Source organism: Lepisma saccharinum, chromosome 1, assembly GCF_977018435.1.
Source record: "Lepisma saccharinum chromosome 1, izLepSacc3.1, whole genome shotgun sequence".
NCBI classification, from domain to species: domain Eukaryota; kingdom Metazoa; phylum Arthropoda; class Insecta; order Zygentoma; family Lepismatidae; genus Lepisma; species Lepisma saccharinum.
In genome coordinates, this window is record NC_139229.1 from 64,742,962 (window position 1) to 64,757,727 (window position 14,766).

The window sequence follows — 14,766 nt, forward strand, 5'->3', positions numbered from 1 at the left end:
CAAAGTGGCAAGTGCAAACCAGTCTTAAAATAACACCCATAACCATTCTTGTCCTTGAATAACTTTTTACACAGAGATTATTATAATTGGAGCTCATACATCTTGTGGAAAAAAGGAACACAATAGGGTATCACCGAAATTGATTTATGGCAATGTATTCTATGATCCAAGCAAAGATATGATATCTCTAGAAAACACACACACACACACACACACACACACACACACACACACAGATATATATATATATATATATATATATATATATATATATATATATATATATATATATTAGTCTGTAAATAAACATGTGTCAATTACTGAATAATGAAATTATACCAATTATAAAATATACAACATATTTTATTGACAATGATTTGTGACTAAAAAAAGGGGGGGCAAAAATTAAGAAACATTAAAAAGACCATAGTTTCCTATATAAAACTCACATCTAAATGCTATTACATGTTTTATTAATATATTTATATACTTTGTGGTAGCTCACCAAAGAAATGGAGGAGAGAAGAAATAACAAGTCGGACAAATTTCTGTTCTGGGGATTACTGGGTTCAGTGTTCTTACAGATGAAACTCTTTGTTGTCCGTTCATTGTGTATGTTTTCGATATTATTCCAGTAATGTACGTATTCGACTCCCAAACTAATTGTTTATATTTGTTGAGAACAAAAACTGGTGCAGGGGAATTCACCCTACTTCTTAACTTTTCCAAAGCCCTGCAGAAACTGTGAAATGTGATTAAATGTAAATTTCCTTGCTGTAGAAGGCTTTTCATATGCTTTTCTTAACACACATGAATCTGTTTGCACGATTTCTTCCCAGAGTATACTGTGTGATGACATCAAATTGTTTCAAGTGATTTTCTTTGCAGATACAAAAATCTTTAGTGAAGCCCACATGCTTTCACTTATATTCAAGTCCACCTGACATGTCACCATAAAATACATGTTCACAATCATCTAAATGCCAAGTATGTGCATTTAATAGGACTACATAAAAAAAAAGAAACCTAAATCTTCAAACTGGCTATTCACATTGTCCAACAAAAATTGGAAAAATTGCTTTCAACTTATGGATTTCCTCTAACTCCTGAACTACCATGCTCCTACACGGTGAATTATCTTTTTCAATGTTCCAAGATTAAGCCATGTCAATTTCTTCCTTTGCTCTAAGAACTAAAGGACATCGGTCTTGAATATAAAATGATAGTACTTTCAGTACTTGCAGGGCATCATAAAGGGTGGCCTAAGAGATTCTTTACGAGTTAGGAAGTAAATACTACTTACAGCAAAATACTACAAGTAATTTCAAATTTCCATTTGCTACATAAGATTAATTTTCCAGCATGTATTGTTACTGTTGATCCATAATCATATGTAAATTCCGCTACAATTTTTTACTGTGGTCATAAGATTTGATTTGATTTGCTCTAGTTTACTTCACCCTTTGTGCCACTTTTGGCTAATTTGCAAAGATGGGGATGAGTAATGATGTGATGAAATTGATGAATAGATATCACAAACGTACATGCCCAAGCCAGGATTCGAACCTGGGACCCCTGGCATCACTGTGGTCATAAGAGAACTATGATACACACACACATACAGTATATGATCATGTATGTGCACAGAGTTAATATAAAATGCAACCTTTACATGTGGACATGACAAACTATATTCATAATGTTTCCTTACAAATATTCGGATATCTAATTACAAATTTTAGTTATATATGTGATGATTAAAACAAGATAGAATCTACAGGGCAAGTTATTGCTTATAAAGTGCTAGTCCTGTCAAGAAATTAGTGATTCTTTGATTTAGTTATTTTACTTTGAATTTTATGCCTCTTGGCTAATTTGCAAAGATGGGGATGAGTGATGAAATTGATGAATGGACATTCATAAACAACCAAGCCCGAGCGGGATTCAAACCCGGGTCCCTTGGCATCTCAGCGTGATGTGCTAACCACTCGACCACAGGGTCCGGCAAGAAATTAGTGCATAGCATTGAAACATGATCTGCACAATAATGGTTTCCGTATCACATATCAAAAGTTGTGGACACTTGAGTGGTATATTTTTGTTCAAAAGATTCAGTTTTCCTTTTCATACTGTATTTCCCTCTGAAATGACAACACAAAAGAGTAACTAAATGTAAAATGAACGTGTATTATTATTGATACACACAGCTTGTAATATTAAGAACACATAACAGGGCTTGTGTATCATCTCTGATACACAGTTCAAAAAAGGTTACAGCTTAAAAAATAAGTCAAAATAAAATAAATCTGATTTTCCTGACACAGCACAGTTAGACTTTCATAAGTGTCAACTTGGCCCAGGTAGGTCAACTCACCGATTTCCTTCTGGTGCTGAACATGCGAACTATGATTAATTATTTTGTTATCAATTTTGATACACAAAGCCAAACTCGCGGTACCAGTGTGTACTACCTTTGTTACACATGGCACTCAATGTGTTAAAATAGATGAATAGAGTGATGGGCAATTCAGTTATCTTTGTGAGCAAAAGTACTGACATGGTATTTGCAAGAACCAAATTGTTGATCTTTCTCTGTGCCAGTATAAGCCAAAAATTTAAACGGTTTTCTAGCAATTACTAATTTTTGCAACTGCAAAACTATCAATCTGATGCATTCTGAGAAGTAGCATTATGAAGTGTATGAATTTTGATTTTACATGTACTCTTCCATTCATAACACATACAACAATTTGTATGTAAATCCAGGTTGCCAAATTCTACTATGAGTATATAATCACATTCAATACCTTAAGAGGGTTTTGATTAATTTTCAGAATAAGTTTCGTAAATAGTGTTCTATCTTGAGGTCACACTCTTCAGAGATTTATCCAGAATTTTTGTTCTGGGGGAGAAAATCTGTAGCTATTTAAGGTGTAATGGTAGATATGGAGCAAAACCACCATAAACTAGGCTTCTGGGGGTAGAAGATTTTTTGAGGTGGTCAGATATTTGTGGATAAATCATTGATTTCTTCTTGAATCCTAATATGCGTCAACTACTCATGTTCAAGATAAATCTGCTGGTTTTCAATGCTCAATGGAGAATAATAATTGATGCGGTATAAGGAATAACCTGTTTGGAAGTCAATCTGTTCCACATAGAGCATCGTAAAAACAGTTTTCACACAGGCTAACAAGGTTCTGGTGCCTGGATCCATGGTTACAATTATATTCAATGGAATTACCTTCCTCCTTGATCCTTGGCACTCATGCTACCCAATCTACCACTAAACTCCATTATACTACCATTTACTCACACCTCTGAAAAATATAAACTACCATTATTAGCTCTCCTGTTTACTGACTTTCTCTCATAAATGTAGTTGTGCTGTTGCAATGCTTTTCAAAATATGTACCACATTTATTACCAGAAATGTGTTTTATTTGAAAGTACTATGTGTGGCTTCTGACAAGAGAACTGTTAAGTAAGTAAAGGTGTACAGTGGCAGCTGCTGTTATTGTTGCAGTGTTGCACAACCAAATATTTTGAAAGAAAAATATTTAATAATACAGTTATATATTTTTCTATATCCTTTCTTCATGTATGCATAGACATACTATCATGTAGGTCAGTAATGTTAGGAATCTCATGCAGCCGGGATCTGCTTAGCAGAATACCAATGGCTGGAGGGAGGGAGGGAGGGGGAGAGGGGGGGGGGTTGTATGGCTCATGCAACAATGAGCTACACCCTGATCTCTACATAGCTTGGTATGGCGAGATGATTCAACTGAGTTTTCCCCTATCCCATCATGGTGAAATTCAGATTACCTGTGTTGTTGGATACAGTGTCTAAACCCTAAGTGTGTATAAAAGGTGTCAAATCCCAACCCGAAGACTGATAGAGTGAGTGGAATTAAATGGAAGTCACCGTACTGACGTTCTTTTGAAATAAATCAAAATGTAAGGATTGCATCTTTATTTTATTTTGGTATTTCTTCTACAATGAAGAAATTAGTTCATTTAGTCTTAATTATGGCCACGGTGGCTCAGTCGGTAACGCATCCGACTACCATGCTCAAGGTCCCGGGTTCGATCCCCGGCCGGTTCAAATCCGGGAACTTTTCTAACGGCGGAAGCGGCCCCGGTGCCCTCCCAGCGTCGAATAACATGGGTACCTGGGGGAAACCCTGGGGGGTAAAGGTGGTCAGGGGCATGATGCTGATCACATCACCCCCACTCACGACCGGATCAAGAAAGTGTGGGGCGTTACCCCCACACCCCCTATAGGCCTTCATGGCGTGGTGCTATGCACAGGGGAACACTTTACTTTACTTTTTTTTAGTCTTAATTATGTGTGTTTTGTTGCACATTGTGTGGTGTATTTAAAATTGCCTGATACATTGTTCCACCCCATATATGTATAAGTATAAAGAAATAAGACTTCAGTTGCGGTGATTTCCATATTTCTTGTACATTTTATAAGTTTTCTTTCCCACATTTTTCAACACCAAAATACCCTGTTCCTGGTAAACTTCCCCGCTTGTAACATCAATTATTCACCCCCACCCTCCTCCTCTGGGCCAAAGAAAAAGGGGAGAAATAAAGATACCCCTGTTCTTCCTGCACTTGCTTTTGCGCTCAAAATCTCTTCCAGTATATGTCGACTTTCAATCTGGGTACAGAGATGCAGTGCATTTAGTAATGTTTCAAATCTTGGTGGTGTGTGTGTGGGTGGGGCTTCTTTCACATAATTAATCAGTGGTGTTGAGTTGCAGGCCTCATAGGATGAATACTCTTTAAGTAGTTTACAGACAAAGAGTTTTTTTAGTCTCTGATAAGGAACTTGAGATAACAATAGTGGACTCAAACATTGTTCAAAATATTACAACGAAAAAGAAACAATTCACGAGGATATTTAGACAGAGAATTATAATCGTCATTGAAAAAGAGGGGAGCAATTGTAGGTCATCTGTCTGCCATGCTGGAGACCTGGGGTGGGTGATCTAAGGTCAGAAGTTTTCCAGCCTTGTTAATGCTCTGGGGTTCACCTAGCCTTACCTGGGGAATAAAGCCGGAGCTTGGTACTGACATCACCTCCAAAATGGCAAGGTCGTGAATGTGTGGGACCTTACCCCCATCCCTTAAAATGTGCTTTCATGGTACAGTACAATATGCATTGAAAGATAGGATGGGTTCTCTCTTTAAATAAGGTAAGTGCACCCCCTTAACATTTCAGTATTATTCGAAAACTGGATTCTTTTTCTTATTGCAAACTTAGCATGCTTTTTAACTCAAGTTCTGGTGCAGAGGATTCTGATAACTAACTCCTTTCAAAGCATTGGGATATTATAAATAAAACATCTCTCAAGGACAAAAATTTGCAACGAGAGGGAGGAATTCCCTTCATCCTCCTTCAAATACCACTCAGGTTAGATTCCTTTTCTCATTATATCTGTCTCGGAAGAGTACAACAACTGAAGTACATCATCATCAGTCACCACTGAAGGTCTATTTTTCCTGGTAGAGAGTAAGAAGACAAGATACTGGTCTTCAATTGTTTAGAATATTTGTATTGAATACAGTAAAATTATATACCTACACCTGTGTTCATAACAGAACCAGTTTTGATGCAACATACCCATTGAAGGATTATAACATAGGATGTCTATAAAATAACAGAGCATTTGTTTCAGTTTTATTAACAAAATAATCTGTTTCATAAATAAATGAAATGAGATGGAAATTAATTACAACAATCTGTGCACACTGTTGTAAATTTGTATATTTTTTTGTCCATTTTTTTTTGCAGTTCTAGGATAATGCATTATCCACATGTGCATTAATCTGATTCAATGTACAGGTGCTCACACAAAGTGTATATCTTCTTTGTTGAAGGAATGGAGGAGACTGAAATAAAACAAAATTTCCAAAATTACTTGAAGAAAATACATCTTCTGATAAAAAATGACCAAAAACATTACTTTATATGATTGAATTGTCCACTTTAAAAAAATAGAAATGTCAAAATCACTAATAACTGGTATAAAAAACAGCTTTATCTCTCCACTCTCTCTGAAAGTTTGTATGTATTGAGTGAAACCTTATTTATAATTTCACTGTAGGACGTAACTAAAAAGCACTTGTATGTTGTAATATCAACCAAAATTGCATTAATGGAAAGGGTAAAATGAAAACCATTCAATTTTTGCCACACGGGAGCCTCACGCTCTCACACTTACCACATTGTATAAAAAAATCATATCAAGAGGACTGATGGTTATAGAGAGATGAAATCACTTTTCAGAAATAAATACAATTTACCTCCAAATAATGAAAGTTTAAAACAAAAGAAAATAGAAGTTGTACACAAAAATTCATGTGTGGAGATTTTGGAACAATCACTTAGCTGTTCTCTGCCAATGTGGGCAGGAACATTGCTGTAGTGCAGCAACCAATCAAAGCTGATAGAAATTTCTGGCTATATTAGTGGTTACAATTCACAGGAACAAGCTTTATGGTAAATTCATCCATTCATACTCAATAGTGTTGTGAAAATCTACATTGATTGCTTGGCAAAAAAATGTCAATGTTTTCATCGTTCTGCTGAAAGTTGGCTAGTGTTCACAAAACATGTTGCTATTTTTAAACGAAACAAAAAGAAAATTGCACACCTGCATTTTACAACCAGGATGCATGCTCCCAGAAGCATAACAATAGTTTCAGTAGCAGTTTGCACCAAAACAAATTTTCTCCCACACTATTTGTTCTTTGTTGTCAGTCATTACAAACATCACCAAACTTGCTTGTAAACACTGAGAAAGAATCAGTCACTTTGAAGATCCAGTCCCCACAGAATGAAGATGATTGAAAGACTGATGCAGGAAAATAATATTTATAAGTATCATCTGTTATTAGAAGAACAGCATGTGCTAACTTCAATTTCTAATAATTCTTGCATACCCTTCTGTACTTTACCTCATGCTTATCTACGTATTTTTCTGACCCATACCTCCCTTATCTTCATTCTCACTACACAGGGTGCTTCCATGACCATGTAACAGACTTTCAGGGAAGGAGACATAAGCACCAACATGAGATGAGGAACACCTGTCCGGAAACACCTTGTTCAAAAGTTAAAAGCCACAATTGTTTTGATCTCGGGGCATTTTTTCAGTCACTTCCCCATTTCTGTGCAGCTCTGAGGCCCACCCAGCCTCGTAAATGGGTACCTGGGGGCAACCTGGGGGGCCTGATGCTGATCACATCATCCCAACTATGGCCGAGATCAAGAATATGTGGAGCCTATATTCTATATATCTTCACATTACCCCATATGTCTTCATGGCATGTGTGCACACACACACATAAGGGGGTCCTTTACCATTTTCTATCTTTACCATTATGATGAGAAGAGTACCTCACAAACATGATCAGAAACCCCACAAAAGGCTCTGGATAATGAAGAGGATCTACTGGTAAGAATCCTTGCTGTCTGTGATGTCATCAGAACAACTATGACATAGCTTATTGCAATGCTGTCATGCATGCATCAAAGCTGAAGGATGCCATTTTGAACATCTTGGCTTGTGAAGTATGATGTAGTAATCGTAAAGCCACAAATAGAGATCTTTCAGTTTTCCCCACTTCCATAACGATCCCAAACTATTTTTGGGACAATTTTATGCTCTACTTGGGACTGGACCTACAGGTAAATTGGGACAAGATCCACTGTACTAATTTTGCATCCTAGAAGAAATTGGATATAACCTTCTCTTACCTTCTAACGATTTATATGATTTATAACTCTTGTCTGGAGTGTTTCCAAGTTGGGGTTCCTTGTCTCATAAGTCCATAAACAAACATATCTGGCAGTCTCCAAGGTCATGTCCCCTATCCTGCTATGGGGTTGCATACCCTTTTTGTAACAATGGTTTTGGCTCATAACTTCTGAAGGAGGCATTTCCAGACAGTTGTTCCTTTATCTGATATCGGTGCTTTTGACCCTGACAATTTGTTACATGATCGCAGAAACATGCTGTATTTGTTTTCTGTAGATAATGCTTTTCCATGTTCGTAACAATTTCTGGACACAAATATATCTGAAAGTTTCTCCTATCTGGCTTTGGTCAAACCTCTTTGGCCAAGGAGGTGGTGATCGTCAGAAGATAAGGTGATTAACTTACTTCAAGAAGTCATCTATGTCCATTGTTCTCGCTCTCCTCTCCTCAAATTCATTCTCTCGCAAAATTTCTTCTATTTTCTTCCGTATATCAAAGTCTTCAGGCATATCCTGTAAGGTTAATATGTTTTGTTGTCACATAAAATAACAATGATAATAAAAACAATGATAACACTGTAGTAGGAGATAAATATTTACAACATACATCATCTTGACATTTTTTACTAAACCTAGAGCTCACCAGTTACCAATTATTTTGGTTGACAACCATGACATCCATACGAAGAGATTCATCTAAATACCATTTCATAGCTCAAACATAATGTAAGGCATGCAATAAACTGGAAATTTTATTATTCCATGGGGAAATTAGACTTCTTAAAAAATAGCATAATTACATAGCTACTACATCTAGGAAACTTTAAGACTTGCAATTGAATATTTATGCTTGATGTATTCAAGGTATTTTAATATTTCAGTAATTGATATCAACAGAAATTACTAAAGGGTATCTGTTCAGATCTATTTTTCAGAACCCTTTCGACCCCCCCCAAAAAAAAAAAACCAACACGAACATAATCCAGATGAAGTTAGAAAACAAACACACAATAAAAACACAGACTTGTTAAAGAAGAAAGACACAGCATTCACATAACTACAGGGATGCAATTGCTATCTCAACTTACCCGATTGTTTTTACTACACCATACTCTGTAGTTTTTCTCCAGAGTTGTCACCACTGCTGTCTGTTTAAATATTGCACCGAGAGTCTTGTTCTTTCTAACAAAAGTTATCCTTGTCAGGCCATCCCACTCTCGAAAGTTGATAGGTGGTGGAGGATTCCTTGGCTCTATTCTAACTACACTAGACTCAACTTTTGGAGGTGGTCTGAAATTATTTTTTCCAACCTTAAATAAAAAAGGACACAAATTATATGTAAAAATAAGCACATTTCAGAGCTCAGCAAGAAACAATTGCAGTTATGATTGCATTGATAGGATCACCATTAACAAACAACTGATAACACCTATTTATTTCATGTTGAGCATTTCTTGAACATCATCTAATGTGAATCAAATAAAAACCTGTCATGAAATGTACATATGGATAATTTGACCAAAAAATTAAGTAAATTATTTATTTATTCATTTGCTTCCAACAGAGAGAGAATCTCCAATTACAGGAAAGCTTACATAAATTATATTCAAATAATAAACATAAAACAGTAGACTACATATAAACACACACACACACAAATGCATTTATACACACAAGACAATAAGTGAAGTACTGCAGGAAAGGAACATATATCCATCCATATACACATATATTCATTGTTCAGAACATAGCCTTCACATAGTATTGAACGAGAGAAAAAAAAAATTAACATATATATGACACCATAGATACAAGAGATGAGTAAGGAAAATAGAAGGTAAAATAATTCCAGAATATTCTAAAATAATGCAGACTAGAATGGATTCACATATATTACATACCTAAGTATGTATATCTAGTCTGTTTCAAAAATTGGTTTTAATGTTTTTAGATACAAGGAAAGTGGCAGACTAAAATCCAGATTTTCATGCGTTGTAGAAATATTATTATATGTAGAACAGTCTGAACAAAGGTGATGATTTGTATTTTTCTGTTCTCGGGATATCACAGAGTAAAAGGAGTCGCATCCGAAGATTAGATTTTCTAGCATTAAATTTAAACTGATGAAGAAAATTACTATTATCCAGAGTTCCACTAATGTTTTGTAAAGAAATATTTGTTGTGCTAATTCCCTCCTATTACTGAGACTTACATATTGTTTGAAATAATTATATTTTATGATGAGAATTTTAAGGAATGTATCAGGTATCAGTCATTAGGGTGTCTGACTACCATGCGAGTCACCCAGGTTCGATCCCCAGCGGGGAAGAACCGTGATTTTTTCCACCTGTTCAAGCGACTCCGGCGCCCACCCAGCATCGTACAAAGTGGGTACCTGGAAGAAACTCTGGAGGGCAAAGGCAGCAAGGGGGGTGGTGCTGATCGAAAAAGTGTGGGGCCCTAACTCCACACCCTCTATATGCCTTCATGGCATGGTGCAAATCACAGGGAAGCACTTTACCTTTTTTCACTGTTACCAAAATTTGTTTCAGGGTGCACGAGCCACAAATAACCGAGATATTTCACCCGAACAACACCAGACAAATCTTACAATACTTCACTATAACACATCTCAGTGAGCTAAAACCAACAGAAAATGTTCAACAGCAACATAATATTCACAAATCATGCCAAATTTTCACTTTCTATCAGCAGTAGCCTACCTTACTTTTCACGACATATTTATGCAACTTTAAAACCTTCAGTTTAGTTTCAAAACCTGTTTCCATACTAATTTTCAGTATTATAATAACTTTCCCCATCCTATTGAACAACTTGCGAAGTTCCTCACAAAATCAGAATTTGGATCTAATGTGCAGATTTATTCTTCACTTGCAGATAATCTGACTCTTATTTACTCCTCAAAGGTTTAAGTAAAATGGTCGTGCCCACTGACCATTGACAGATGTGCCTGAGCCCTGAAGTATAACTCTTTCTCCTTCATCAGTTCAAAGAAAGCTTTCACATCATTCTTTGAGATCACCAGCCTATGCACTGTGATGCTGCATGTTTCGTCATTTCTTGCACCTTTTTTTCCATCGGTACATTCATATCGTTACAGTAAAATATCCAAAGATTATGTAGTAAAATACCTACAACACATAAATTCTCAGCTTTGGAATCAGATTTTTCTTGTTACTATCCTGCAAAAAGCTACACACTTTGTGCTATCAGGGGCTCCCCAGTGGCATAGTGGTAATGTCACATACTTGTAATCAACAGCTCCTGGGTTTGATACCCTTGTGGAGGCACGTACTGGTTTCGATCTTCACTATATTTGTAGCAGCAATGTAACAATCATCTTGATTGATAGTGTGTAATAGTATCAGTAGCGAAGCGTAGTCTTACGAAGGAGGCAAGCAATGTTTCAGTACAACAAAACATGTAGTACAACGACATGCCGAGGGGAAAGATTCAAGGTTTATAGCCTCATTTACCCAGTCGCTGGATTTGTCAAAATATCGTAATAAAGTGACTGTACTAAAAATAAACCATATGATCCGCAAACGTCACATTTACTTTTTAAAAAAAATCCAGGTAACGTTATTCATATGATATTAAACGTTTTGCATATGCGAACTTTCCGCATACGACTAAAGGGAGACGGAATTTCTTACTTACTTATTAGTACCTTTATTTGTTCATTATTATTTAATATGGTCAAACGGTGACCAAACCGATTTAGATAAAAAAAAAATGGGAATCATTTGTTTATTTTACGCTGCATGATGTAATTTAGTATTTTTGGGCACCCTAAAACCGCATTGGAGTAACTTAAACACTAAATAAAAAGTTAAACACAAAAAAAAAAAAATTCATTTCAAAGCAAAGAAACACATGCATAGACGATGTACTCACCACAATAAATTTCAAACTCTTGGTGTTGGTCGACCCCCTTCCACGATTTTCATTTTAACACTTATCTCTCTCGAGCTAAACTAAGCAATTTTCAATTGCTCAATAATACACCCGCACTTCACATCAACCGTTCCTAAATACGCGTTTATTCCGATAAATTCACAGCACAAAACACGAAGCAACAAACACTCACACTATCCCGCGCGCTTTCCACAACTGCAAATACAAGCATCGACACAAGATCAATTTGAAAATCTCTGAAACAACAGAAAGTGATACCAACCTATTTCCTTAATTTTATCCGTCACAAAGGAAAGATATATCAGTTTGGAGATAAAAATGACGCGGGGGAATCAGAATCATTTCAGCAGAACGAGTATGTACATTAATATTTAAGTAATAAAGTGTCATTCAATGGCGTGCCCGGGGTGAAGGGGGGGGGGATGGTAGACATAACCCCCTTTTGGCCCAGTATATCTAAGAAAAAACGTCAAAGGAAGGAAAAGATGACAAAATGTGGACCGTAAAAAGACCCTGGGAACACCACTTGCGTCATAATAATAGAACTTAAAACATATTCGGGCCTCCCCGATGGCGCAGTGGTAGTGTCGTCGCCTTGTAATCAAGGGGTTCCGGGTTCGATACCCGGTGGAGGCACAAGTGTTTCAGATCCCATTTTAAACTGTAGGTCCAGTCCCGATTAGCCTTACTGTGCATAAAGTGGACTTAAAACAACAAATCAATCAATCAATCATTAAAACATATTCTTGTGCTCATAATATGCAGAATGTATACGATTTACTTCTATGCCATGTACAAATATCAGTAGATAGTTCTTTCTCAGATAGCTTTATTTTCACCCCAAGTTTTATTCAAAAGCAGTCAATTTATTGATTGTAAAATTTGTGAAAGAGCTCACTTGAATTACTGCGTAAATAATTTGGCAGTTGCAAACACTGGTAGCGATGAACACTTCTGGCGTAATTTGAGCTGGACCGACCAGGAAGCAGGGTGCGGGACCAAGGTCCGTCCAATCTTCCCTCCCTCCCTGAGAAAACTCTTCACGGGGGTGCAGAAATTCCACTGCCCCAACTCCCAATGTCAACTTTTTTTACGCGTTTTACATTTCGCGAAATCTAAAATAATTTGTAATATAATATGATATATATGGAATTTAGAACAGTGATAATAACTTCTTTTAGTTATTTTATGACTAACAATTATTATTATATTTGCGATCTTGTTTACGTGTTCATGAAGACAAATATTCGTTACTAGTTTTTTGCTGGCAACGTACCCATAGATGAATCCTTCTGCTTTCGGTTGAACTCGGCTATTTTCGGGAATCACGCAAGCTCGGAAAGCACAGCTTTTTGTAGAAGCTTTGTGGACGGGTTCCACCACAATTTCACGCTTCGCCATGTGACTCCTTCGGAGGCCTTATTTTCCCGCAGAACGGCTGCAAGCATTGAGGCTGGTGCTTGCTACAGAGCTGCTGGGGGAGTTTGCGGCCGCATTTTTTCGCGAAATGGAAACTAAATACGGTTAGAACATTAAGTACATTAAATGATATTCGAATTATGCAAGCAGTGCTTGCATTGCTTGTACTATATCTTCGCCTCTGAATAGTATTGTGTATTATATGTATGTGCAACGTAAAATTTAATATTATAGGTCTTTAGCTACATAAGATTGATATTTTGTACTACAGATTATCAGTACAATATAAAAAGAAAAAATCTTTTATAAAATATCTAAAAGTACTTACGTTGGTGAGTAAATGATTTCTGTAAAACTACGTTTCGGGATGTAACTACTCCCTTCATCAGGTAGATGGGCTATGCCAATTTAATTATACCACTGGCTGCGTCAAAAAAGACATGGATCAAGAGGTATGGTAAAAATGGATAAAAGGTTACAATGTGATATAAGGCAGCCGAACATGTGTAGGTGCCTTATTCCTACCATTATGTTAAGAGTCCTAGTGCAAAAATCCATAAAAACAGTCTAAAACAAACTTTCTAAAACACGTTAAAAACACTTTTCCAGAAGTGACTCGGTGAACGTAGTATAGCTGTCTAAGGAGGCCTCTCATGGAATGCCGGAAGTTGTGCGGTGTATTTCCCTCTTACTCCCCTCCCCCTACTTCCATGGGGTTACGTCATATATAGCTTGAAATCTATTATTTGGCGAGATGCGTTGATCACAGCCGGGGTGACCTGGAAGCTGATTTTTTCTCTTGTTGTATCCCACCTTTTGAACATTTTAATCCATTTTTCATCAATGTTCACGCCCTCTCTGTTTAGTTTATTGTCCCTCCCTTTACAGATATACGCTGCTTCGTATGCATTTCTACTTAATGGTTTATGATCAACTCTCATTATTTCTCGCTTCTGAATTTCATGTTCTGATAGTCCAGTTCTTGGGGTTCCTTCTTTTATGTCTGTCATGCTCCCCCCACCTAATCTTCATCCTCCGGCCGGTTTGACCTATATATTCTTTATTACATGAACATGTTATATTATAAACCCCTTTTCTATTTTCAGTTTTATTCTCCTTTTCTTTCCAATCCCTTTTTATATTGTGTGAAATGTCTACCATTCGTGGTGCCCTCATCCTGCATGTAATGCCAAATTCTTTAGCGACTCTTTCTATCTTTTCCGAAATTCCTTTGAAATACGGAATGCCGATATATTTGTATTTCTTATTCTCAGAGTTAATTTTGTTTTCTTGCATCGTTTTTCCTTTATCTCTGTTTATTTCATCCCTCCCTCCCCTATCCTTTTTACATATCTTGTGCGCTCTCCTGCGTATCTTATTCAGATGTTCCTCTTTGTATCCATTCTTTCTTCCCATCCTATAAATCCATTCTTCTTCTTTTTCTCTCTCTCGTTTCTTTGACTGCATAATCGTATTCCCCGGATGAAAAAGTTAAGAAAGACATTGTGTTTTGTTCTTTTGGCATGTTCTGACTTGCTATGAATGTATAAATCTCTGGCAAGGGTTTTATGGAACACCCAGGTTTTGATTTTTGTTCCGGTTCTGATGATTTTTAAATCTAAGAAGCCCAT

At 36.6% G+C, this 14,766-nt stretch overlaps 1 protein-coding gene across 2 annotated transcripts in view; it reads right to left on the reverse strand.

Moving 5' to 3' along the window:
* Positions 1–14,766, reverse strand: part of LOC145995964 (putative dimethyladenosine transferase) — a 60,359-nt gene that overhangs the window by 31,816 nt on the left and 13,777 nt on the right. The window contains exons 4-6 of one of the 2 annotated variants that reach the window (XM_083132058.1): positions 8,866–9,087; positions 8,184–8,290; positions 5,656–5,907 (exon numbers count right to left, since the gene is read on the reverse strand). In XM_083132058.1, coding sequence (XP_082988184.1) covers positions 5,865–5,907; positions 8,184–8,290; positions 8,866–9,087 — 372 coding nt within the window. In that variant the 3' untranslated portion in view covers positions 5,656–5,864. Of the gene's footprint in view, positions 1–5,655; positions 5,908–8,183; positions 8,291–8,865; positions 9,088–14,766 lie in introns of those variants that run through there. The other variant, XM_083132050.1, reaches the window with a different exon arrangement.